At 37.2% G+C, this 25,461-nt stretch overlaps 1 protein-coding gene across 5 annotated transcripts in view; it reads right to left on the bottom strand.

Moving 5' to 3' along the window:
* The window catches only part of RABGAP1L (RAB GTPase activating protein 1 like), a 262,912-nt gene that overhangs the window by 98,484 nt on the left and 138,967 nt on the right, over nt 1-25,461 (bottom strand). For all 5 annotated transcript variants that reach the window (XM_075038616.1, XM_075038614.1, XM_075038615.1 and 2 more), the window contains 4 exons: nt 18,450-18,563; nt 8,521-8,595; nt 4,855-4,980; nt 3,345-3,488 (listed from right to left, as the gene is read on the bottom strand). In XM_075038616.1, coding sequence (XP_074894717.1) covers nt 3,345-3,488; nt 4,855-4,980; nt 8,521-8,595; nt 18,450-18,563 — 459 coding nt within the window. The remainder of the gene's footprint in view (nt 1-3,344; nt 3,489-4,854; nt 4,981-8,520; nt 8,596-18,449; nt 18,564-25,461) is intronic.

The raw sequence follows: 25,461 nt of genomic DNA on the forward strand, positions 1-25,461 counted from the left end.
TGAGGGCTCATCACACTCTTCCCCTGCTCCAGCGTGGGGTCCCACCCACAGGAGACAGTCCTCCACGAACTTCTCCAACGTGGGCCGTTCCCACGGGCTGCAGTTCTTCACAAACTGCTCCAGCATGGGTCCTTTCCACGGTGTGCAGCCCTTCAGGAGCACACTGCTCCAGCACGGGTCCCCCATAGGGTCACAAGTCCTGCCAGAAAACCTGCTCCGTGGGCTCCTCTCTCCACAGATCCGCAGGTCCTGCCAGGAACCTTCTCCAGCGCAGGGTTCCCACGGGGTCACAGCCTCCTTCGGGAACTCACCTGCTCCGGCGTGGGGTCCTCCACGGGCTGCAGGTGGAGATCTGCTCCACTGTGGACCTCCATGGACTGCAGGGGGACAGCCTGCCTCACCAGGGTCTTCACCACGGGCTGCAGGGGAATCTCTGCTCTGGCGCCTGGAGCATCTCCTCCCCCTCCTTCTGCACTGACCTTGGTGTCCGCAGGCTTGTTTCTCTTACATGTTCTCACTCCTCTCTCCAGTGGCTGTTTCTCATTCCCCAACTTTTTTTTCCTTCTTAAAAATGTTATCCCAGAGGCGTTACCACTATCACTGATTGGCTCGGCCTTGGACGGCGGCAGGTCCGTCTTAGAGCCGGCTGGTATGGGCTCGCTCTCTCTCGAACACAGGGGAAGCTTCCAGCAGCTTCTTACAGAAGCCACCCCTGTAACCCCCCTGGCTACCAAAACCTTGCCACATAAAACCAATACACAGCCACAATGAAAAACTAAAAAAACAACCCCATACAAAAAACTCTTGGTTGACACAAATTGTTCATCCATAATTCCAGTATTTTCATGGGGACCAGAGAACCTCCCTTGGAATAACTATTTGGCAGCACCTGTTCAGCAATGGTTTTAACTGTTTTTCTTCCCCTAATATTTTTCTTTTATGAAAAGACTTGCGTAGTATGTAAACATTTTGTCAACGACAGGACAGGGATGTGGAGAAAGCACAGTCAGGAAGGAAGTTGAAGGCTATTTAAAATTCATCTGTATCTATGACAAATTAATGAGAAGGCTGAAAGCTTGTTTTTAAAAACACAAGACAGTTCACTTCAAAGGCTTCTTGATTCTTTGAGGTTTTGGTGGGTTTTTTTCAGAAGAGTAAGTTCCACTGTTAGCAGCTGCAACTGATTTTTCTCCTTCCAGTTGCTGGAATTACAGGCATGCTGTTTGTTTGGCGATAAAGTAAAGAACAATTTAATGCAGACAAAAGTTATTTTCTGACTGCTCCATTACTCCTTCTAGAGGCTGACTGGACAGACAGCTTCACAATGTGATTTCAGTCCTCCATTAAGGAATGGTTTCTTTCTTATTCTGTCTATGGCCATGTGCCTTTAGATTTTACTTTCCTTCTATGATGAGGCCCAACTAGATTTTTATTTTAATATGATTTTAACCTACACTCCTCCCACAAATTCTCAGAAGTGCTAGTTACTTCAGACTGGTTGACTCATGAATCTTAGGAGCAGTTTTCTGATAGTCTACACTGTTGCCTCAGTATGTTGTCTGCACACTGCCCCACTGTTTCTCAAGACGTCTGTACAGATCTTCTTACTTGAAATAAATTTTCTTACCATTTCTGGTTTATTTTTAGGTGTTGTAAAAGAGGCTCCTTTAGCTTTATGTGATTACCCTCCACAAATGCTAACAAGTTTCCCCTTCTCTAGCAGACTCTAGTGTTACACTCTCTCACTTTCTCCTTGGATTCTTTCACCTTCTTTCCCAGAGTAATCCATTCAGACATGCTGAGATAGACACTGCCAGATGTGAGATGAATGCAAATGTTTTAAGAGTTCTTTCTTTTTTCATTCTAAATATTAAATCTATATTAACCATAACTAAAAGACTTCTTTGGCATACTTTATCCTCAAGCTTAATACAATACAAAGCGCAGGAGCTTCAGACAGGATGTAACTACGCTGTTATCACAATAATCACCAGTAGGAAATGATGTTCTGTACTTCTTGACAAACTATCTCTTAAAATGGCCAGGTCTGAGGGCAGCTCTACATCAAGATCAGAATGAAGTAATAAACTGAACTGACAAAGAATGATCAAATCCACACCAGAAGCTCATTCTGAAAATTAACTCACTAACAGTTCAAAAGTGATCAAGGGATTGTGTTCAACTACTGCACAACCAAAGACGAGGACAAAGAGCAGAAAAACTAGCAACCTTTCTGCTTTTTCTGTTTGCTTACTTAAAATAATCACGACATTGTGAAAGAAATAGAGCTCAGATATTTATATGGAAATGTAAAATCACTTCACCATTACTACCTCTCGCACTCACTTGGATACCTGGTGGTATTAACCTACCTCTTTTTGATAACTGAGCACCAATATGCAGAAGCAGTGATACTCTTAAGGAAAAAAATGTTGAGTTATGAATGGTGGACCATATTTGTTTTATAATGAACGCTATCAAGGCATGTGCAGCAAGCCTGAAAATTTGCAAGTAAAATAATTCACAACAAAAATTAGCAGAACGAACTAGAGTCAACAGTGTTGCATACTCATGAAGCCCTTTCCATTTAAAATTCTCAATTATTTTATTTATTTCTATTTTTTTATGTTTGTGTCCCATTTAAATCAGAGAGGAAATCAGTGGCAGTTTCAAAAAACAGGTTCAATTCCACAGATGCCCTGACTTCCTGGTGACAAAAGGAAGTACTAGTATTTTACGAAAATAAACATTCCAGACTATGGATCTATTCTGTCTGGTTTTTTTAAAGGAAGCATAGATATACCTACAATACAGAAACATACCATTTTGTATATGGAGTAATGCGTTCCTTAGTTGCTATAGTAGGGTAAAAAACAAAAGGAAAGAGCTTTATTCAATTGTGCTGTCTGGCAGTTCTCACTCTTTGTTTAATATCAGGCTATCAAAGCAACATGCAATACCCTTACTGTCTTTGGGCTCTCTGAATCAGACAATTGGGAGAGCTTTCTCTCTAAAAGTCTGCTAGGCTTTTACTACTAGATATCTTCAAGAAATTAGAATTCCTAACTTTGAATAAATTATTTAACAAATTAAATGAAGAACAGATGTGTGCATCAGATATTCTTAATTAGATCCCTTAGCAAAGAATGAGGTAATCCACAATTCTGATTTTAAAACCAAACCAGCATTTCACTGAACATCATCTCTTCCATATAACCATGGTTTCTACATAATTTAGTTACATACATTTTGAAATTAAACAGTAAATGACTCCAACAAAACAAAACAAAAAAAGAAACATTCATGGAGTGGAGGAAGGGCTTTCTGATTCAAGTTTTTTTTACCTCACAAAGTAGTAAGTCAATGATGTGGAAGACCATGCAGAGTGGAAACTTGGCAGTAAAGAGAGTGAGGAACCACTGGGATGCATACATATGAGCTTCCAAATTGAGGTCTGAGAAATGGCTATACAAGTCTGGTAACTGCTCCTAGAGTAAAGGAAAAAATAAATGCTTCAGTATTACTCACTAATCCAAGCTCTTCATCTACACTGCCAGTAAGTACCAGGTTGCTAAACACTGAAAAACACAACAAAGTGAAATCCTGCACAATCCAATTCTTTTGAGCAATGGAAATATGTTTCTTCATAAATTTCAGTGCCCATGTTTACAGTTTTTAGCAAGATATCCACTGTGGATTCTACCACGGTATCAAATAACATACTGAGACTATGTTGAGAAATTACAAAATCTTCAACAGTCGAAAGGCAGAGTGGTTGGGAAATCTATGTCATGCATAGTGTAAATTTTTAAGTTATTCCTTTGCTGTGTCTTGCTATAAATGCTTCTGCTATAGAAACCAATGGATACTAGAACAAGGAGATCACCTTGCAGAGCTTGAAAGCAACAAAGCACACAACTCCATCAGAAAATTTCTCTAACTAGGAGCACATATAAGCAACACAAAGTAAGCACTGATAATCCTGTTGTACACTGATGATATATTCATATTTAGTTAAAGTAAAATTCTTTGTTAACATATGTAAATATTGAGAAGACCATATGCCAAAGTATCAAATTAATTAGTATGCAATTCTACTCCACCAAGTAGGAAATACACACAATTTGACACGTGAAAAAAAAAGATCATTAAATTAACGGTGGTCTGCTTTATTTGGTTTTAATGTATCTCACAGATATATATGGTCATCCATGATAACTGACTTCAGCAGCTAACAGAAGCACAGGTCAAAGCTTAATGAACTGTTAGTAACTCCTTATTAGTCAGCACAACAATGTATAAAACTTGCAGCCATTTATTTATGTTAAATTGCTCTGACTATGAAGTAATTCCATCTGAAAAAGAGCAACACATTGAAAATAGTAAAGTCTACAAAATGACCCACACTTGATTTGTATTTCATAAGCATCAGGATGTCCTGATTTGCCTGACCTCTTAACCATCAACATAATTCACAGAAAGTAGGACACTGATGGTGGCAGCCCAGAAGATACTCTGGCCTTAATAGAACAGAGACGTTCTCTCTAAGCAACATCACGAAATAGGGAAGAGTGAGAGTAAGCAAACAGAGAGAGGAAAAAAACCAGATACCTAGTCTGCATAGATACAAAGATTAGCAGCAAGATTGGTATATGTCAAGACAAAAGAAATTAGAAATAAATCTGACTCACAATGTTTGGATTCAGACATTAAACTTCCCTGCTTTGGTTCTACACCACCCTTAAAAGGAGAGGGTTTTTATTGTCCAGTAGCTTATGGAAGCAAAGCACTAATCTGTTCTTCATGCCAGTATTTCCATTTATGAAAGTAGAAGAATTTGTTACCCTGCCCCACCTGCATTAACTTCTCCAGCTGGAAAAATTTGCAATGGAGATCTTCAAAGTTATTTCTGTAGAGGTCCCTCAAGCCATAGTCATACATTATTTTCACAAATACACAGAATGCCTGCTCCTCCGGCATCTGTTTGGAAAAATACACAAACATGATTTTAAAAACTGAGCTGAGGCTGGAAATGCCTTACACAAATACACACTTATATACCTTACGCATGACGAATTCAGAACCAGGGATATATTAAAATTTTCAGCAGAGCACTCTGAATGTAGAATTAAACAACTAAAATCTCAACGGGACTATTCGCCTTGAGGAGCACCTTGATTTGGCTCTGTAAGACCCTCCTTTAAGAAAACGTGGGATCATATCATAGGTTCATGTAAATATACAGCTCTACAGCAGCACAACTGTCATCAGTATTCTTTGTGCCAAACAGACATGAGAACAACCAGTACACAACTCTCAGCTACAGAACAATTGGGGAAAAAAAAGAAAAGAAAAGAAAAAAGACAACAACTCAGGATAGTGATTTCTACTAAGAGAGACTTGGTTAAAAGGGAAAAATTTAGGAGAACTAAGGCATAACCAACCCTCAGTGAGAATAATGCTTATCTACTTTCATCCAAACCCCAGGACATCAAACTCTCTGAAGGCAGGTTTCCCACAATGAATAAGAAAATTACAAATTTTGCCTTCAGAACCTATTTGTGAGCTCAGGAGGGCTGATCCCATCTATTAATATCATGACTTTTTAAGAAGCCCTGTCTCCATAATCTCTATTTAATTTTGACCACAATTTCTCATCCAACAGAGTTTTAGAAGGTGGTGCTAAAAGACAAGGTATGTGAGCCACTCTAAAGTTTCGTTTGTGGGCTTGAGCCCACTGAATGTTGGATTTGTGGGAAGCACTGTATCATGAAAACTCCACCGATAAGACATCTCCCCCATTCCCTCCACACCTTCAGGTAACACAATAGTAAGATAGGCACAAGCAGAGTCACTGCAGACCCCAAATCAGGTTTTCAATCACATTAAAAACAACAGTTCTTTTGCAGACACCAGATTGTAACAAAGAAAACAATTATTGAGTATCAAGAATGACAACTCCTGACCTTTTGGTATATTCACTCATTCAGCCTCTTGCCAACCCCTTATCAAATATCAGCAATAGATAAAAGCTCAGTATTTTCTTCAAAGAGAATTTTAGTCTCTTGATATTTACCTCCAGGGTTTCATCTTTTATGTTCAGCCTATGATTATGGCCTGTCTCCAGGGCCATGGGCAGACACTTTCATTTTCATTTTCAGACATCATAAATGAAAGTAACTAGTTAGCATAAAGAACTGCCAGATCAGCTGCTAGCTACCTGTCCAGGCTAGATTTGCTGAGGACAAGCTCTGAGGAATCTCAAAGTTCTTTATCACAATCTTATCTGGATGGAATGATCCCCACTGACAGCGGATAAAAGCTGCAGACAAGGTAAAGGGAAGAAATAGTTTTATCCTGACCAAAAGGCTTGAATCTGCTTTATTATAAGATGAACACAAATCTCAGGTTTTTTGGTAAAGTAACAATTATTTCTAATAAAATGACAGATGCTCATGCACAAGCACACCTACCTTGCACACTCAATCAGACACACATGCACTGACAATCATTCGTCCCCCGAGACGGGGAGAGGGAGCAAGAACAGAGGTAAGTACTAAGCCAAAGTCATTTACAGGCAGAGGCCACCGAGTCCTTGCTCTCAGTGGATAGAGGTTCTCCAATATTGCCAACCCCCAAAATTCAAAATCATAGATCAAGTTTTCATTTCTTATTTTATTTATTCTAAGCAAAACACATATTTTTTTGGCATTTCCATTCTGATTTTTAGCATTTAGATATTTGCTCCTTATTATCTCTTCTTTGGAATCACAAAAGCCAGAAATTTACCATTTTTTTAAATTAAATTTTAGTTTTTCACATAGCAATGACTCCGAGACATAGACAATAAGAAAAAAAAAGTCAAACACTATAAGACTTACAGTAAAATGATTAGAGTTGGCAACACTGTCTCCCCGCGATTGGAAGTTACCTGCTCATCTTTGATGGGAATTTCATCAAAACAGCAAAATCACAAAAAGCCAGGATGGAAGCTCAGGCTACCCAACCATCCCTGAAACATATCTACACTGAAGAGAAAGGATATCCTGTCCCAGAAAAAAGGGAAAGGAAGGGCTCTAGAAATCCATGCAAAGATACAAGAGTTAGAGCGGGTCTTACAAGCATTCATAGCATACTGATTGGTTGGAGAATTTGAGAAAAACAAGAGTTTGAGGACATCCCGGGAAGCTCCCAACTTACATGAGTTCATTGAGACTGCTTCCCTTCCCCCCTTTCTCTGATTATTTCAGTTTAATATCCTATTATGAAAGCAAATGTTATAAAGGGCATATTAAAATGAATGTAATTGCCATTTAGTATTCCCTGTGTACAGGGCAATTTCTTCTAACGCCAGAAACACTAAAAACAGAGGTGATTTGCTATAGTAATGACAGCATGCAACTAAGTGAGAGGAGCTGAAGTATTAGTCAAATGTTAAGAATGTGACACCCACTCATTTCTAAACAACTTTGGTATTGAAAATGGCTTATTCTTCCAGTGGAACTTAAAAATCCTTCTTTGGGTAAAAAGTTGATGGCAAAATAACTGTTAGAAAAGCTAATTTGCAGTATAGGTGGGATTGCAATAATGTGACTAATTCAGGTTTATCCTTAAAGAATCTAAAGCTTCTCTGTAACACTGTCACTGTGTATCATGCATGCTCCTTATGTCTTCAAGGAGTCAGAGATCTCACTAGGAATTACAACTTAAATTAATCTGAATTTGAGCTCTAGATGTCTTAGGAAGTATGTGTGTAACATATATACCACCAAAAGCTGACTCAAAACCACAATCTGAAATGTATTTCAACCATGATTAATAATTTATTAATTAAAGCCTGACAGAAAAAGCAGGCAAGAGCCTGTGTAAGAGTTGTTGTTGGGCTTTTGGCTGGTTTATTCAGATATTCTTTATGATACCTACACTACTTGAATCTGCTGCTTTTCCACTGATACATCAAAGTTAAAGCATCTTACAGGTATAAAAATTGTGTATTTATCTATCTCTATATATACACGCACATGTATATATAGGAAGCAACAAATCAAAGTTTGTACAGTTTTTGCTCACAGGCTAAAATATCAAGGTTAAAATTCAGCTTTCACTCAAAAGATTTTATAAAACATCCCTAGGAGAAAAAGTCTCACTGAAAATTAATGAGACTGCTTGCTCTGGTTAGCTACTCTGAGAATATCTCCCAAAGTTAAATTCCCCGTAAACACAAAGGGAGTTCACCTACGTGACAACTAAATGAAAAGAAAATATTAGTATGTAACAAACCAGTTTCAGATTTTGACACAGAAGTACTTGACAATTTAATGGATTTCTCCTATATAAAGGAAATCTACATTCATAAAGATAGAAGCTGTTAGTCACTATTTGCCAAAAAGCAACGAGAGGAAAATGAATACAGACAAATAAACAACAGTAAATATCTGTCAAATAGCATGTTACAGTACTACTGATTTTAAAGCTGCTTTCGTTTCAAATATCAAAGCTTTCATTTTGCAATTAACTCACATGAAGTAGAAGCACAGCTGCAAGGAAAGACTGTCCCTGGCAATAGCCAATGTCTTCATCATAGACAGAGTATGCCTAGAAAAAATAAAAGTCAACATATATTTAAAATGCACACAGGCATTATCAAAATGTGTTATCATCAATGAGCTATTCAGAATATGTAATACTATGCAGGCTAAAATAATAAAGGGAGTGAAACTGTAACTATTCTTGCACAGGCTTTCAGGGCACTTAAGAAAACATCTGCAGGTCACCCTCAATCTTCCATAGATGTAATATTTGTGAGTTTTTATTTTTATTTTTCCAACGGCATGAAAAAAGTTGGATGCAATTTCCCTTCACCTAAATCAAGGATAATTCCGCTGAGGTCAGTAATGATATAACTTCAATGACTTAACAAATATGATATAAAAAACAGGGTAGTTTGTGTTGTGGGAAGAGTGCTTGCTTGTTTTTGGAAAAACAAGTTCTGACATCATGAAAGTATAGAGCCTGAGGTTGGTTGTTAGAATACCTCTGAGAACTACCCTAGCTTGAAAATTTAATCAGAAACAGTTTTTCCATGTCCTTGTTAAGCTGAAGAATGAATAAGACTCATTTTCATGTGGTATAACTGACATACTACTTTTTTCTTACTCTTAAAAAAACAAAACTAAAATAACCAACCTTTCTTTCCCTCTTACTTTTCCGAGACAAGACGACAGATACTGTTTCTAAAGAGATGTCAGAGGATATTAAGAATTTGAGGAAACTTGAGAAAGTATAAGCAGCAGCAGGACTGACATCGGAGAGAGAGACATCCTCAGAGAATAAGTAAGGTACTAAGGTTACAGCCAGGGAAAACAAAAGCACAAGGTCAGAGTTACGGGGAGGAACAAGCCACATGAATCAGAAAATCCACTTTGCCCCCAAACCGCCACCAAGACTGTTTACAGATGAGAATGTTTCAAACTGGAACACTGTGCTTATCTTCTTTTTTTAAGTCTTGAATGACATCAAGATTGCAAATTCATTGAAAGGAAGCACATTGAGACTGTGAATAAACAATGTCAGGTATGCTGGGGAACCAAACCCACCTGAGTCTATCGTACAATATTTTAAAGTTGGCTAAGCTGCCTCTTCAAAAGGTAAGAAGAATTGTGACTCAAAAACAGATGTGACTCCCTTCCAGCCAACGGTATTATCATAATTGCAAATAATTTCTGCCAGAAATGTTGAAAAGGAGGCCAAAACATATTTAAAGTCCTTAAGAAGAGAAGATTTCTGTAAAGAATATAACCTGAGTATTCCTTTCAAGGTCACTGTTTATAAACAACTCATCCATACATTTCCTAATACATTTGTAGCTTTGTGATAAACTGAACTGTGACTTACAGCTCTTAGCCATTTGTCTATATTGCTTACCATTCTTTTCAAGTATGTTAGATGGGATTAGTTAGAATCTGATTGAAAATAATCCCAGTCCATTGCTCAGTTTCAGTGGTCAAGCAAATACAAGAAGACTAGTCATATAAATTATTGAAAAAAATTTAATGAACCATTACAAACTGCTTACTAGTTTAAACCAGCTCTAGCCACAAAAGTAGAATATAAAAAATAACTCTGTAAGTATACAAGAGCAGATACAAAACTTTGAATTGGAAAAAAAGGATGCTCTCCTGGAAAACATTAATTTAAAATTACTCTTTAGCTACTAAGCACTGAATTAACAGAAATTACTTTCAACACTTAAATTAATATTACATATGACTAATTAGAATGATCCACAGGTTAATCATCATCATCATGAGTCTTTGTTCCCAAAATCTATCAGTTTATGAATGCCTAATATTTTATTTCTGTAATATTCCTAAAAGCTGTATTATTACTGCTTTTGAAAGGCCAGGTCTGCTTACAAACAGATATGCAGAATTACAAATAATAAATTCGATTTATGATTTCTTCATAGTACATAACAACACTTTCACTTAAAAAAAAAAAACAAGCTGAAAAATTAATAGCAAATTATGAACGCGTGGGGGTTCTCTGTTGTGAGAAGCATTATTAGCACAATAGCTAGTAATTTGCTGAAAACAGCAATAAATTAATCCAAACAAGTTTTAAAATAACTATTGAGAAACCAACACTTTGGAACAAACTGCCTCCAAAACTGACACAGATTAAAAAGTAAAGAAAGTTATCAGAAATAAAGAAGATACTCCTTCTGAGATTGTGAAAAAAGTTGAAATGATGGCAAAAGAGGCAAAATGGGGAGGGTGCAAAAAAATCCTCACTCTGCATGTTAAACATAAAAATATGAAGGAAGACCAAGAATACTTTCATCATCAACTTCCTAAACACATTAAAACTAGCAATAAATCCATTTCAAACACATCCAGAGCAGGAAGGCAAAGCCTCTACTTGGAAAATATATGATAAAGGTAGAAAAGTTGTATTTAAACTATAGCAGAAAATCCACATGAACTTTCCTTGTGTCTGTTTTATTACAGAAGAATCACAGGGGTTGTCATCCTGCTGGAACCATTTCTAATGGGATGTGTTGAAGGATCTGTCTCCAACTGAGTATCAGAAGAGATAATAAATGAAAAGGAATAAAAATACTAAAAATTTATTAAGAACAGACAGTATTCACCCAAAAAGCCGGGGGGGCGGGGGGGGAAGTAAACTGGTAATCCACTAACTGGCTGATTAAATCAGAAGAATAGATGACAAATTTGAAGCATTTGTAAAAAGAGGTGATCCACAGAACTACAAATCAATAAGTACTGGATAATTTGGTTTAAAAAAAATATTTCAAATTAATGATTGCACACAGATATATATAGGATATACAAGAGAAAAATGTCTGAGGGCCCCAGTCAGTAAAAGGATGTCATCATTAACAAATCTTTGAAGCAACCAACAACTATGAAAAAAAAATATTAACTGCTTGATCTGCTTGCTTTTTGCAATGCATTTCAACTAGGTCCTTCCCCAAAATCTGATCTTCACAAGCAGCTGTTATCAGATACTTACATACTAACTTCGGTTCTGCATGAGAATTAGATCCAACTGAGAAAGATTCTGCTGTTAAGTCAAAGCATCAAAATCCCAGCAACTAAAGATTTATTTTTTAATGAAGTCTCTAAAATCTACATGATTTCATTGTATTTGCCCAAAGCAAAGAGATTTTTGAAGCTATATGCATATTACATTTCCAATTATACTTTTTTAGTTTTAAGTAATCTATGGGACTTGATATTGCTGAAATATAATGTAATTAACCAAAACAGCCTCAAAAATAAGGATGCTGCCTACAGATACCACTATAATATTGTATTATTAACAAAAGATCTAAGATTAATTATTTAAGATTTGTCTTTTTAAGGGACTGAGGAGCACTAACTTTGTCTTTCCACATGAAATATGAAAACAAAGCAAAATCCCAAATCCTCTATTGCCGCTGCAGTCTTTGTAACTTTGTAATTTCAAGGGAATGGGATTTTTCCCATGACAACCTGTGATGTTGCCATCTTTTTAAGTTATTATTTTCCTAAGCTGTTGGGGAATCTCCAATCACAATACTCTAGTTAACTGAGATTTTAAATATTCTCTGTCTCATAAATGGGACTTAATGAAGATTCTGACTTGAAGCCTACTTTCATTCATTTTAACTAAATGAAGATCTCACAGAATGAAAACACCTTTTCAATAGTTATCTGTCTTCTGAAGAGAAGAACTACTATGCAGTTATTAGTACAACATCATTAGAAAGCAAATACTTTGGAAGCAACAGAGTCTCCTCAAATAAAGTCAATGATAGGGAACTGCCTGCACATTGGGAAAGTGAATGAGGAATCCAGAGATGAACAGAAATTCTTCTCTAAAATAATTAATGGAAAATCTCCCAAGATCAGAATCTCCTGTAGACAGAAAAATTCCAAGTAAGCAGCATTTGAAAGACAAATGGAAAGGTTGCTGATTTGAATTTAAAACCTCAGATTTGGGATTTCTGCAACTACTGTGTATGAGTCCCAGCAGTTTTAAAAAAGGAAGAGTAGAGAGTACGTCTCAAATTCTAGAATGAAACATTTTTCACCATTTTGCATCCTCATAAGCATGAAAATGATTGCTTATAGTTGCTGAAGGTTCAAATGTACTTAAAACAACAAAATGCAAAACACTAACTAGCAAATACAAGCTTACAATCACATTGCCAATTTGCCTTTACCATAGTAACTCAATTACATTAGAAACAAAACATTACAATTACATTAGAAACTAAAGAGAGCTCATGAAAAATATTTCTCTAGTGCCTGCCTCATACAAAGGTCTTACATTTCCAGAGCTTTCACTCCCACACGCACACTTCAGGGCAACGCAGTGGGAAAGGTATGAGCAGAGGCTCTACAGATCTCCATCTCTCATCTGCAATAACAGTATCTCTCCTGTCAGTAATAATGTTTCCTGGCACAGGAAACGCTCACTTCTCTGAAAAAGCGACAGGCACACTGGCACAATGCATGTTAACAGCCATACAAGATATCCAGCACCTGTGTCCCAGGAAAAAGGAAAATGTAACAGGAATTGAATGCAAGTTTTTTGGGGGAGAATTACAAGCCTGATTTGCTCTCATTACTTACCTTTGTGTTGCTACCAAAATGACAGAAATGATCTAGGGAATCTACTCGATGTCTGATACAGACATAGCTCTGTGCTGAAGTCCATTTTAGTAGAGTTTAAAGTCTTACATGGTGTCTGAAAAACCAACTGTCTCAAGAAAACATCCATACTTTGATGCAGACTTCTCACACAACAGAGTACTTTATTACATGCTTGGTCGCTGAATAATTTTAGTGATACTATAATTTAAAACTCCATACCTAAACTCATTATAAGGCTAACAGTTTGAAAGTAATAATATTCCTATAAACACAGCATTTAGGATGTATCACATTATACAAGGAATTTCTGTGTTAACTGAAAACTGTATCTTTAGAAATCAGTTACTTGTTTATTGAGTATCAAGGAGAAGCACGTATATATTATACAATATGCCTCCTCCAGAGCTATAAGGGCCGAGAGAATGAAGAAATCCTCACATTTTTTCAGGCAGGCCTCCAAATATACTAAAGCCTTCACTCTCTTTCCAGCACTCAAGATTCACCATCCTGACCCTTTTACTAGTACAGCCTCAGCAGAAACCCCATATGCAAGAACAGTACCACTGCTTCCTTGCTGAGCACAGATGCACAGAGAAGGAACCTTATTAATATGTAAATGGAAGAAGACAAGATAACGTTAAAAATCCTTTGCATGAAACAAGACAACAATATTTACTAAAACTGCTCTTCAACCCAGGAGCAAAGAAAACAAACAACTAAAGATAGATGAAAAATAATTCTTAACTGATTCTGTTTATGCTCCTGTGTTTATTCTAAAATTGGCCAATAGACTCCTATAGGAAAGAAAGAGATTTGCTCTCTCCAAAAAATGATCAAACCAAAGTGGACAAATACTGAAACTTCCTGTTTGTAAATTTGAGGAGATACTACAAATTGAAAAATGTGGAAGAATATGTGCATGCTGAGAAGAGGTGATCATGTGAAAAAAGATGCTGCAATGAAATGGAAATGAAAATGTAAAAAAAGGATGAAAGTTAGACAATCAGCTTACATGACAGCACTAAGCAGCAGTTCTGCCATGCTGAAGGATGAGCCAAAGAGTAATCCATCATTCACAGCATATCACAGTATAGAAGCTACTGGTCACAGAAGAGCAACTCAAAGACATTTTCACATTTCAATTATACAGAAAAGAAAGCCAAAAAAACCCCATATTGGAACCCACTCAGTATCAGCTTTGCTAGAAAAAGTTTATTATTTTCTCTACTAATGTGGGTACCAACAGACAGACAGGCATTGGAATGACAACTAAAATGGAGTGTTTCGTTTCACACTAAACAAGCTATCACACTGATCCTGTGCATAAAACCTTCAGGCAAGTATGACTGGGATTAGGAAAAAACCTACAAATTTGATCAGCCAAGGAGATAAGTATTTAGTAACAAAATATGTCATGATACAAATGATTCATATCCTTCCATAATGCCTTTGTCTACTGGAAAACACTAACACCAACTTTGAATCTCTGAAAAGTAATTCAACATTTTTCAGAAAATCAGAAAAAAAGTTGTGTCTATTTTTCCAGTTTGCCCAGTAAGAACACTCACCTAGCTAACCTGACTGATTTCCCTGCAACATACTCCCTTTCTCTTATTAAAGTCACAGTGGTTGTTTGTTGAATAGGAGTTACTTTAATCAGAAAATTAGACAAAACACATCTTGCGTTAAATTCTGCACCACATACACTCCAAACAGTTGAGAGGACTGTTTCTGCCAAGTGCTTTGATTCCCTGGAGCATTAAGCTGTTAACTACATATGCACGCATGGAAGTAGGTCAAGAGTACTATTCTGCTATGCATTGTAACACAGAGAATGAGCTCTTTAAATAGAGCTAGAATTCATATAGTATTTAAAGAGAAAGTGTGCAAGAAACAGAACTATTTTCCCAAAGATGTTTGCTCTGTGCAAATCTAGCTTATGCCACGTTCTCAAGTGAAATCTCCTATCTAAAATCTGGAACTCTTTTCATTCCTTATCACCATTGTCAGCCTTAAAGTTTATTTTTAGATACTTTGTCACATAAATGTTCTCCAACTGAAAAAGTTTCCATCTTTCCCGATTTCCTACTGTTCTGAAGAAGAGATTAAGAGACGGAACTAAAACTGACAGACCCGTTAAAATGAGGCAGTGAGCTTTTAATGGTTTTCCTTTTTATCTGACAGCTCACATCATCTCTCATTTCAGTGGGGAATGAAGAAAATGCTCTTCAGTTTTTTACCCTCCCACTTGAGGATAGACCTTTCCAGCCTTATTCAATAATACCATTCTTCAAATATCTTGCTTTCATGTTAGAAGAAGGGCATGAGTGCACAGCACCTCTGTTAAAAGTTATTCTTGTAATACAAAGCAGCCACAATATTACTTCCAACACAGATTATTAATTTTTTTTCCAATGGAACATCAAGTTCATAAGCAAATTAATTAGCTTTTTAAAATATTTCTCTAAAACTCACCACACCAATCATAAACTCAAGGTCCAGTCAGACCCGGCCATAGACAGGTTATCTGTAGAACACAGCCACAGCTGTTTAAGAAAACAGTGCAAGGATGAAGGAAAAGTTGCTGCCTAGAGATCTACATAGCAGTTATGTCTGATCTCAATACTGACAAGTAGGTAGAAACTGTCAAGAATAAAAACCAGTAAACTGATGAATAATTCAATGTTGAAGACTGGATGTGGCTGTTCTACCAGGAAGCAATGCTTCCCAAATCCTTCTCTGAACCAATGAGCACATAAAAGAATGAGGCAGTCAATAGAGTCTACTAGGATTTTTAGAAAACCTTCAACAAGCTCCCTTCCCAAAGGCTTTTTAGGGAACTAAGCTGCCACAGAAGGTCCTCTTATGCACTCAAATAATTGATTAAAGGATAGAAAGCAAAAGGTAGGAATAAACAGTCAGTTCTCACCTACAGAATGAAGGTGAGGTCACGCACAGAACCTTACAGAAAGACATGCTAGGGATGATGCTGCTGAAAATATTCACAAATCATACAGAATACATAAAAATAGCACAGTAACAAAGACTGCTGATGAGACAAAGTTGTTTGGAGCAGTAAATTAAAAGCTGACTGTAAAGATGCTACGCAGAACATGTTCATATCAAGAGAAAGTGGCAAAGTGGCAGAGGTCATTCAACTGTAGATAAATACAAAATGCTTTACAGGAAAAGCAGTCCTCAACTTGATGTACACGCTGACAGGCCTCTAATCCAGATCCTTCAAGAAAAGAGGACCAACATCTGCAGCAACTTTCTCTCTGCAAAAGCAGTAGAGGCCCTGAGAGCAGGGAAGGCTCCCAGCTTTGGAAGATGAGTAGAATTCTTCACTTTTAGTACAGAAAACCCAGGAAGATCCGAGATCTCTGCCTCTGTGAAGCTGCCTGCTAGACAGATAATTCCTCTAAGTTGCTTCTAGTTCAGACAGATTCACTCCTTTATCTTCTCTTTATTAAACAAAATAGACTGAGATACTCATTCATGAAAAAGAGTTTTTCTTTCCAAAGTAAGTTTCCAAATCCTTTCATCATCCTCATGGAACTTCTACAGATTCTTTCCAATGTAGAAGTAGTTGTCTTTAATTCTGGACACAGTAATAAAAGCAGCAGCTGCAGCTGTAAAATACTGAGTTACTCAAGTGATTCTATTCCTACACAAGATACATCTATCTATACATCCTTTAACACCTCATTATTTACCATTCCCTTTTTCTCTGTGTCATCAAGACAGCTTTATCAGAAATGATTTTTCTGTTTTCTTTTAGGTGACTAACCAGAGTACACCAAATGAACAAGTGATCTTGCATCGCATGAACAAGTGATCTTCATGATGCCTTGTCTGAAATACATTTATTCAGTGCTGATGTTTAGTAACCTGCTAGCTAGCCAGTTTTTAATTCTTTAACGTGTCTTGTTCGTGTTCTTACTTGTCCAGCATTTATACATTTTTTGCATGGCAGACTACATGATCTACAGAATTTTGGTAAAATTACCTTCACCAATGAAACCTGTATTTTTTTTTATTAGCTTGTCAAGATCTATTTTCAGTAGACTCATAGGCATTCGTTATAATATACTTCTCACATTTAATTCTCGGTAAGTTGAATGCTATTCCATCATTCTTCACTTAACTGATATCAAACTGACAAGCCCACAATTACCTGCATTGTCCTAGTTACTCTTTTCAAAGACTGGCACAGGAACTGTTTTCCTTGTAGCCCTCTAGAGCCCTCCAAGATTAATGAGAAATCAACGTAATTGGTTCAAAGTTCTCTTGGCTCCTTCATTTTTTACTTCTTTTTTTAATATGAATTACTCATGACAGTGAACTTCAATATATGTAGCCTAAGCAGCTATATTTAAGAGTCATCCAAATTATTGTTTGAATAGGAGTCTGTATCACCATAGAATTTATCTGGAGAACAGGAATATGTATCATTATACCCCAAAGGCAGGACACTGTGTTCTGCTTGTTATGACAACTCCATCATTTCTGTCTATTAATCAATTGAAGGTGGAAACAGAGTAACAAGGAAAAGGAAGGGAAGTGGAAATGGCTTTATTGAAGGCAATCATTTATTCTACATGTAGAAAAAAATGTAAAATGAAAACTGACTGCCAGAAACACAATAAAATCTGCAACTGACAGCCAGAGAACTAGCTGTCTAGCTGCAATATTCTACCTTCTGGATCTCTCATGAGCACAAAAGTCTGTCTGTACAAGCTGGACAAATCTGTTCATTTAGTACCTCAACTTCCCCATGTGCAAATCGGAAAAAATTAAGTTGATTGGAAAAATTAGAGGTGATCCGAGAGCTACAAGTGAAAAGCTATGCACACACATTGCTTGTGGAAAGGTCAGCTAACTTGTTCTCTAGATAATTATCTAGAGACATTCTTGCTTAACCTCATAGCAGAGCTTGCTCTGAGGGTTTCTCTTCCTCTGCAGACCTCTCTACCAGCAGAGCAAAAAAAGTTCCACTACACCATGCTTCTACTGAAGTGGACCTCTGATACCAAACTGCCCATTAGTAAAATTAGCTTGAGCCTCGCTCTTCTCACACACATCTTAGGAGATATAAAATGCAAGGTTATAAAAAGTACTTCAGTCTATGCAGTGCTGCAGAAATACTACACTCTCCACATGCAATCTAAATAAAGCTTTAAAATCTTATTGATTAGTGACTTGGATCAGAACAGGGTTATCAGGGCAAAATACAGTCATAGCAAAATATGGAACACACTTTAAAATTCAGAGTACTGACTGTACCTTACAGATTTTGTATAGAGATTCCTGACCGTCTCCTTCTGTATCTTTGAAATAATCATGTGCTGGAAATGTACGATGAATATCTCGTGTAATGACACTTTCTTGAGCAGAATCCTGTAAAATAAGAGAGAAAAATCCTGATGTATTAGCCCGGTAACAGTGTAATTAAACACAACAGAATATGAAATTCAGTGTGCAGTCAACGTGGATACGTTAGATAACTGCTTTACTGACTCATCCTCCAAAAATGCTTTGAGAAGAAATTGAAAATCCTCTAGTCTCATATGCAGTAATAACTTGACAGTTTAACAAGAGCAACGTGGCATGTCTTCTGTCCTTCAGGCTTACAGTTCAACTTTAAAACTCATAGGAAATTACTAGTTATTTAATTGTATGTGCATTTTTACCACAGAACACATGCTTACTGTATTTCTCTGGAAGTAAAAAAAAAAAAAAAAAAGAACAGAAAACTAGACTGTCTCTCTCTTGCAAGCTCAGAGGTATTATTTTTAAATGTATATCATCTACCATACAAACAGTGTTAATTACAAATTGTAACTGTTACTTAGAAATGTTCGAAGTTTACCATTAAGTGGTCTTTAAAAGAACAAACCCAGAAGTACCACCAGAAAATGTTATCCTGTCAGATAAATCCCGTATCTTTCCCTGCTACCATCTCCAATTCAACTACATTTTTACTTTGACTAGCAACTAAGGATAAGTTCAGGTGCCTAAACAGTGGTGTCAGATGCCATTTTAGAAGCCTGAAGACAATCTTGCCTGGGAAGCAGTTGCTGCTGCAGAAGGATACAAGTCTGCTGTTAAGTGCTGCATCATCTCTGCAAGCTCCATGTGGATGATCTGCATATACAAAGACAGCTACAATGACACCAAATGCCCATGTTTAGGCAACCGAGTTGTTCCCTAGACATACCTAGCTCTGTAGATAAAGAACCAATTGCTTATGATACTGCATTTCTATAAAAAAGATGGAAATCATTGCAATCAGACCTGAGAAATACCACTGTGTGTATGAGGAAGCGGCATCAAAATGTCAGAGCTGGAACTACAACAGTTAATCAATTATCTTCAGGTTCCAGTTACCCTCAGTGTGAGATAGTGCCTTTAGGTTCGTAAATATCAAATGGTGCTTTTCTCTATTACCTTTGTAATCCTAAAGGAAAAACCAACAGAATCCTCACCTGCGACTTAGAAAATAAATCCTTTATAAATACTTCTACCTTGAAAACAAATTATCTCTGTTACAGAAAAGCTTCTAAACCCTCAGACTGCAGCTTGTAATCCAGGACTCTCCATATAAAAACTTCTTTACACCTGCCGGAGTCACCAACCAGGTAATCTCCCGAATTTAGGTGGTTTCCTAATCCCATAAAACCTCTGTAGTGACCCAATGCCACACAGGAATACAGCTGCCTGTGGGGGCTTAGCCAGAAGTTCACAGCAATTCCCAACTACCGTTTCCTTTCGGGCCCATCCATAACCAATACACATGAAGACATCACCATGGGCTGGATCAGGCTACCCCAGAGATGAAAACCCATCATTGTACTTCTCCATTCACTTCAATGGCAGCTAAGAAAATAGCTATAGTTGCAATGAGCATAAATGTCACTGTAATATGTTTTCTAACAGCACTCAACTGAGTATCACAGGTAAGTAAGAAGAAAAAAAAAGTTGTGGGTTTTTTTTTAAAATCTAGATATCTTCTATTCTCATCTGTGTTCTCATTTCCTTCGATTCTCTCCACCCTCTGCACTATACTATGGCTTCATCTTTCTTCCCCATCCCTCTGTGCACTTGGCACAATCTTCCAGTTTTTGCACATAGAAGTCTTCCTCTTTCTGCTCTCTCAAATCTCTCTCTGAAGTTCATGGGCTTCCTGAATCTTTGCTATCATTAATCTATCCATTTACGATGTCCTAATTTTCAGTCATCTCGACTGTAGCTTTCTCTTTGCTTGACAATGACATTTTTAGTACCAGACAATAACACGATCTGTATTTTGTAAAATACCAGGCATACTGTTATGTGTTAAGAAAAGGAAATCTTATGAAGAAAGGTGATGTTTGTATTATGCTAACTGGTACTGCTGGAGAAAATAAACACACTTTTATGCTTTCACCAGGTTATCATCATGATTTTCAGGACATCTAAGCATCATGCAACTATTAGCAACCAAACTAACCACAATCTAAATCACATGCAACAAAACACCAAATAAGAATAAAAATTTAATAATAAACAGTTCTCCAATTAGACTTCTTTAATGAATATTTTCATTTACATGGCTTTCAAACAAAGAAGGGCCAAATAACTGCAGTCTTCCTCCCAGACTGATCTGACATTTCAGTTACATTGTGAGGAAATGCCTTAAACAGCATTTAAGATCTACCGGTACAGCACAGTTACCGAGTCCATTATAAAAATCTGTTACATTAATTCTTCAGCAAAAATTTGAAAAGATCCAGGCATTTTAAAGAAAGTTACAGGAAGGCCATGTCATCCAGCACATACATAGCTTTTCTGTCAGGCAGGCAGATTGTGTTTGACTTCCCTGTATTTCTATGTTTTCTTGAACTGAGGCCAACATATAATTGAGCACATAGAAGTTGACAAGGTAGATGTCCAAGGTAGGACCAAAAAATATTTGTGTAAAGGCCCACATGCAAATTCGCATTTACTGAGTTAAAAGGAACCTGAAGCAGAGTCTTCATTCAGCATTATTAACAACAGATGCTTCTAAAAAACTAGAGGAAAAAATTAAATGGACCCAAAATAAAATTTAAGCTGAAAGGCAGGAGAATTAACTCCTTCTCAAAAGACAACATCCACCTGAAATACGACAAACTCATAATCTAAGAGAAATAAGAAAATAGTCTAGGGTGAAGATCAGTGTAGAACTACTTCTTAAAATACATAAAAAAATATTTTGGTTAAGTTTCTACTTTTTCCCAGATAAGAGTTTGTTGATAGTGCTGCTCTCAGGAGTACCACAGCCAATGAGCTTACAGTTATCCACATTTAGGTTTTATTCTTCTGAAAGTCATGATTAGTTAATTTATTACAAAAAAAAGCTAAGGTGAGATGGCTATCAAAGCATTCAGAGTTCTAATGATCTTTCTCACTTCTAATCATAATTTCTGTGCTGCCAACTCAGAGAAACAATATTCTACTGAGGAAAAGAATTATCTTCATATGTCAACTATATGACAGCTGACATCCTACTGAACAAGCTATCTACTTTGAGTCGTCTCACTTTTAAAAAAGCTAAACTTCTGCAACTGTGAAGCAACTGTACTGGAATACTGACTCCTTGACATTGCTGCCATTTTAAACTATTAAGATGCTGCTGAATGTGGACATTTGATGCCAGAAGGCAGACTGACATAGAAATACAGAACAGAACAGAAAACTATTTATATTAAATAAATTTAAAAGAAAAGTAAGGGTACATAGGCACTCACAATTAAGAAATACAGGGTCATCTTTATGCATGTACATCAGAAATTATTTTTTAATTAAGAACATTTCACGCACACTCCAAAAAGGACCTCTACTCATTTGTCACCATGAGTGTACCTATTCTGCTGATGAAGTACATTTAGGGAGTAGAAGAGACTACTGTAGGCAGAGCCTTGCTTCCTTTGTTGAAAGAACTGGAGGATACGTGTGGTATAAGCCAGAAGAATGTATTAAGAAAGAAAAATCTCTTGGGACATAACATCTCAATGCTGTGTTAAGACTCAGATCTTTTCCCCACTTCCGCCCAAAATTACTTATGTAAACCAGGCACATCACTTACGCAAAAAATCCCACAAGTGGTGATCTGAGTTTTCCTTACTATACAACTGCCTGTATTACAGTGGTTGACTCAATATAGAGAAATGCAGAATTACTTACAGCTGCAATTAAAGGAATTCAAGAGTTTTATATGAATACTAAAAAAATAATAAACCAGGGGTCACATGTGTCTCACACCTGGCATTCAAACTGAGCAGTACTTCTGACCTCAATCTCCTTGTGTTCCATTTCCCTGGTTAATAATAATTCCCCATCTCAGTAGGTGTTACGAAAATCAATTAACATCTGAAGCACTGAAATACTGTAGTGATGAGTCCTACAGAAATGCCAAAGAGGAAAATAGTAACTTCATCCTCAAATCCTGATCTGAATGATATATAGGAAGGCACAGGGTTACACAATGAAAAATACTAAGGGGGGGAGAAAGAAAAAAAAGAAAAATATAAGAAGAAAAAAAAAAAGTCGCTCATTAGATAAGCACTATTCCTTCTGTACACAAGGCAGAGATCCCAGGAAGAAGACAACCCAAAACCACAGAAATATATGTGACCGAGAATATATCATTATGCATAGGAGTAGGCAATTCTCATATTGTACTTAACTTCCAAGGGCTTATCTCCATCAAGTTTGGTTTTATCACATATGTTTACACTCAAAACCAATATGATTTGTGTGTGCTGGAGACTCAGTACAAGTTCACTTGATTGGACCCATTTAAAAGGTCTGCATCTCTGGTGAGGTTCAATCAGCTGATTTTGCATCATATTGTCCCACCCGTGCTTCATCTCTTCACTAGCTAAAAATAGTGAGATTGTGTCCAGAGTACCAAGGAAAGTAAGAAAAGGAAGGAAAAAAAAAAACCAAACCAAAACACAAACCAAATGTCATGGTTTAACCCCAGCCAGCAACTAAACACCACGCAGCCGCTCACTCGCTCCCCCCCCACCCAGTGGGATGGGGGAGAAAATCGGGAAAAAGAAGCAAAACCCGCAGGTTAAGAACAGTTTAATAGAACAGAAAAGAAGAAAATAATGATAATGATAACACTAATAAAATGACAACAGTAGTAATAAAAGGATTGGAATGTACAAATGATGCACAGGGCAATTGCTCACCACCCGCCAACCGACACCCAGCTAGTCTCCGAGTGGCGATTCCCTGCCCCCACTTCCCAGTTCCTAAACTAGATGGGACGTCCCATGGTATGGAATACCCCGTTGGCCAGTTTGGGTCAGGTGCCCTGGCTGTGTCCTGTGCCAACTTCTTGTGCCCCTCCAGTTTTCTCACTGGCTGGGCATGAGAAGCTGAAAAATCCTTGACTTTAGACTAAACACTACTGAGCAACAACTGAAAACATGAGTGTTATCAACATTCTTCTCATACTGAACTCAAAACATAGCACCGTACCAGCCACTAGGAAGACAGTTAACTCTATCCCAGCTGAAACTAGGATACCAAAAAACTTCAAAATGGGCTTTCAACATCTAAAATTACCATGCCCTGGAAATCTGGTGTATCATGTCCCTTCAGGATTAGTTACTGAAACTTTTCTACATGTTGTATGGAAAGCAAAAACTCCCAGACCGCTACAGGTGATCATCACTCTTGTTTAGCCAGAGATGTACGATGTGGAAACATATGACCTGCTGATAGCGGGATGAGGTACCCTCAATAAATCCATACCTCTTCATCCTGAAAAGCTGTAAATTTCAATATTGACTCACCAAGTGCACATTATTAGACATTATGACATTGTTTCAGTACCCTAAGCATTTTGGTGAAGGAACAGATTTTTTGCATATTGTTTATTTTGCTCCTTAAAGTTCTTTGTGGTCCCGTGCATTTCCACACATGCACACATAGGAATATGAATAATAACTTTAAATTCTCTAAAACACAAACACAAATAGGCAGCAAATACAAAATACACAACATAGATGAGGTCTGTCAGTATGGGTTTGAAATGATCTGCGTAACTGTCATGTAGCTTTGCCCCTTGTTATTAATGACGTCCACCCAAACTCATACTTTCAGTGAAACCTGACATCATGTTGTGCAAGCATATATACACACGTCATCAACCTCCTTCATCTCATAATTTTCCATACATATCATAACCCTCCAAGTAGAATGTGTGATCCAAGAAAATCCCTGGTTCCCTACCAATCAGTATTTGGAAAAAAAAAATCAATAGCTCTTCCTTTTAAAAACATTGAATAGAAGATGTTTGGCTTATGCTCAGTTCTTCTGTAGCATTTTTGTAATACATACCTTGTAGTTCAGCTCTTTTCTATAAATAGATTTTCCTTCAATCACCATCAGCTTTTATTCAGCTGAAAGCATATAATACTCAAAGAGTACTAATTAACAGAGAAACAGAAACTGAGAAAAAAAGCAGGGGATTAGTCTTTAGAGACTTTTTTTTTTAACAGTTACATATCAAGATATTTAAAGTGAACACAATATTTAGGTTAGTTCAGTGGTCAGCTGAACTTTGCAAATTCTGGCTCAGTATCAGCTGTATTTATTGCTGCTTGGGCAAAACTGCTTTCTATAAGCAGAAAGAAACAACAGTCCTACTGGACATGGGGCCAAATCAATAGTTCAAATCTGAGCAGTCCTGGGCTTCTGACAGGTCAAGCCTGGACCTAAATTTAGTATCAAAGGCTCTCTTCTCTCATCAGCATAATATTTTGGATTACTAATATAGTTCTGCCCAAGGAAGTAGACATCTTCTTTTGTCAAATTATCTCCCATTCTTCTCAAGCTGTGTTTGACAAGGTAGTGGGAAGCTGCTCATGCCTCAAATTTTGAGAATTCCCAAGACAGGATCCTCAGAAAAGCACCTACAATGTGCTCCTTTTTATACTAGGAATGCAAAATTACCAATCACATCTAAATAGCCAATTCTCCAATCGTCAAAATGCTTGTGGGCTGGGACCCTAATACTTTTAGATGGAGTACCACTGGGATTGGATTGGCCAAAAGCTTGTTATGAACTGTTCTGTTATTTATATGATCACCCATGTGAGTGCCAAGGAAATGGGGAATGATGCTCATTTTGAAAGGCTGTTGCTGTATTTCTTTCAACACTTAAGTCAATCTTAAAACCACTTGGGAGGAGGAGCCCTGATGAAGACACACTGACCAACTGCCCAGTATGAGGCTTTTAACTCTCCCAGAACCTGGT

This window comes from Buteo buteo, chromosome 10, assembly GCF_964188355.1.
Source record: "Buteo buteo chromosome 10, bButBut1.hap1.1, whole genome shotgun sequence".
Classification (NCBI taxonomy): domain Eukaryota; kingdom Metazoa; phylum Chordata; class Aves; order Accipitriformes; family Accipitridae; genus Buteo; species Buteo buteo.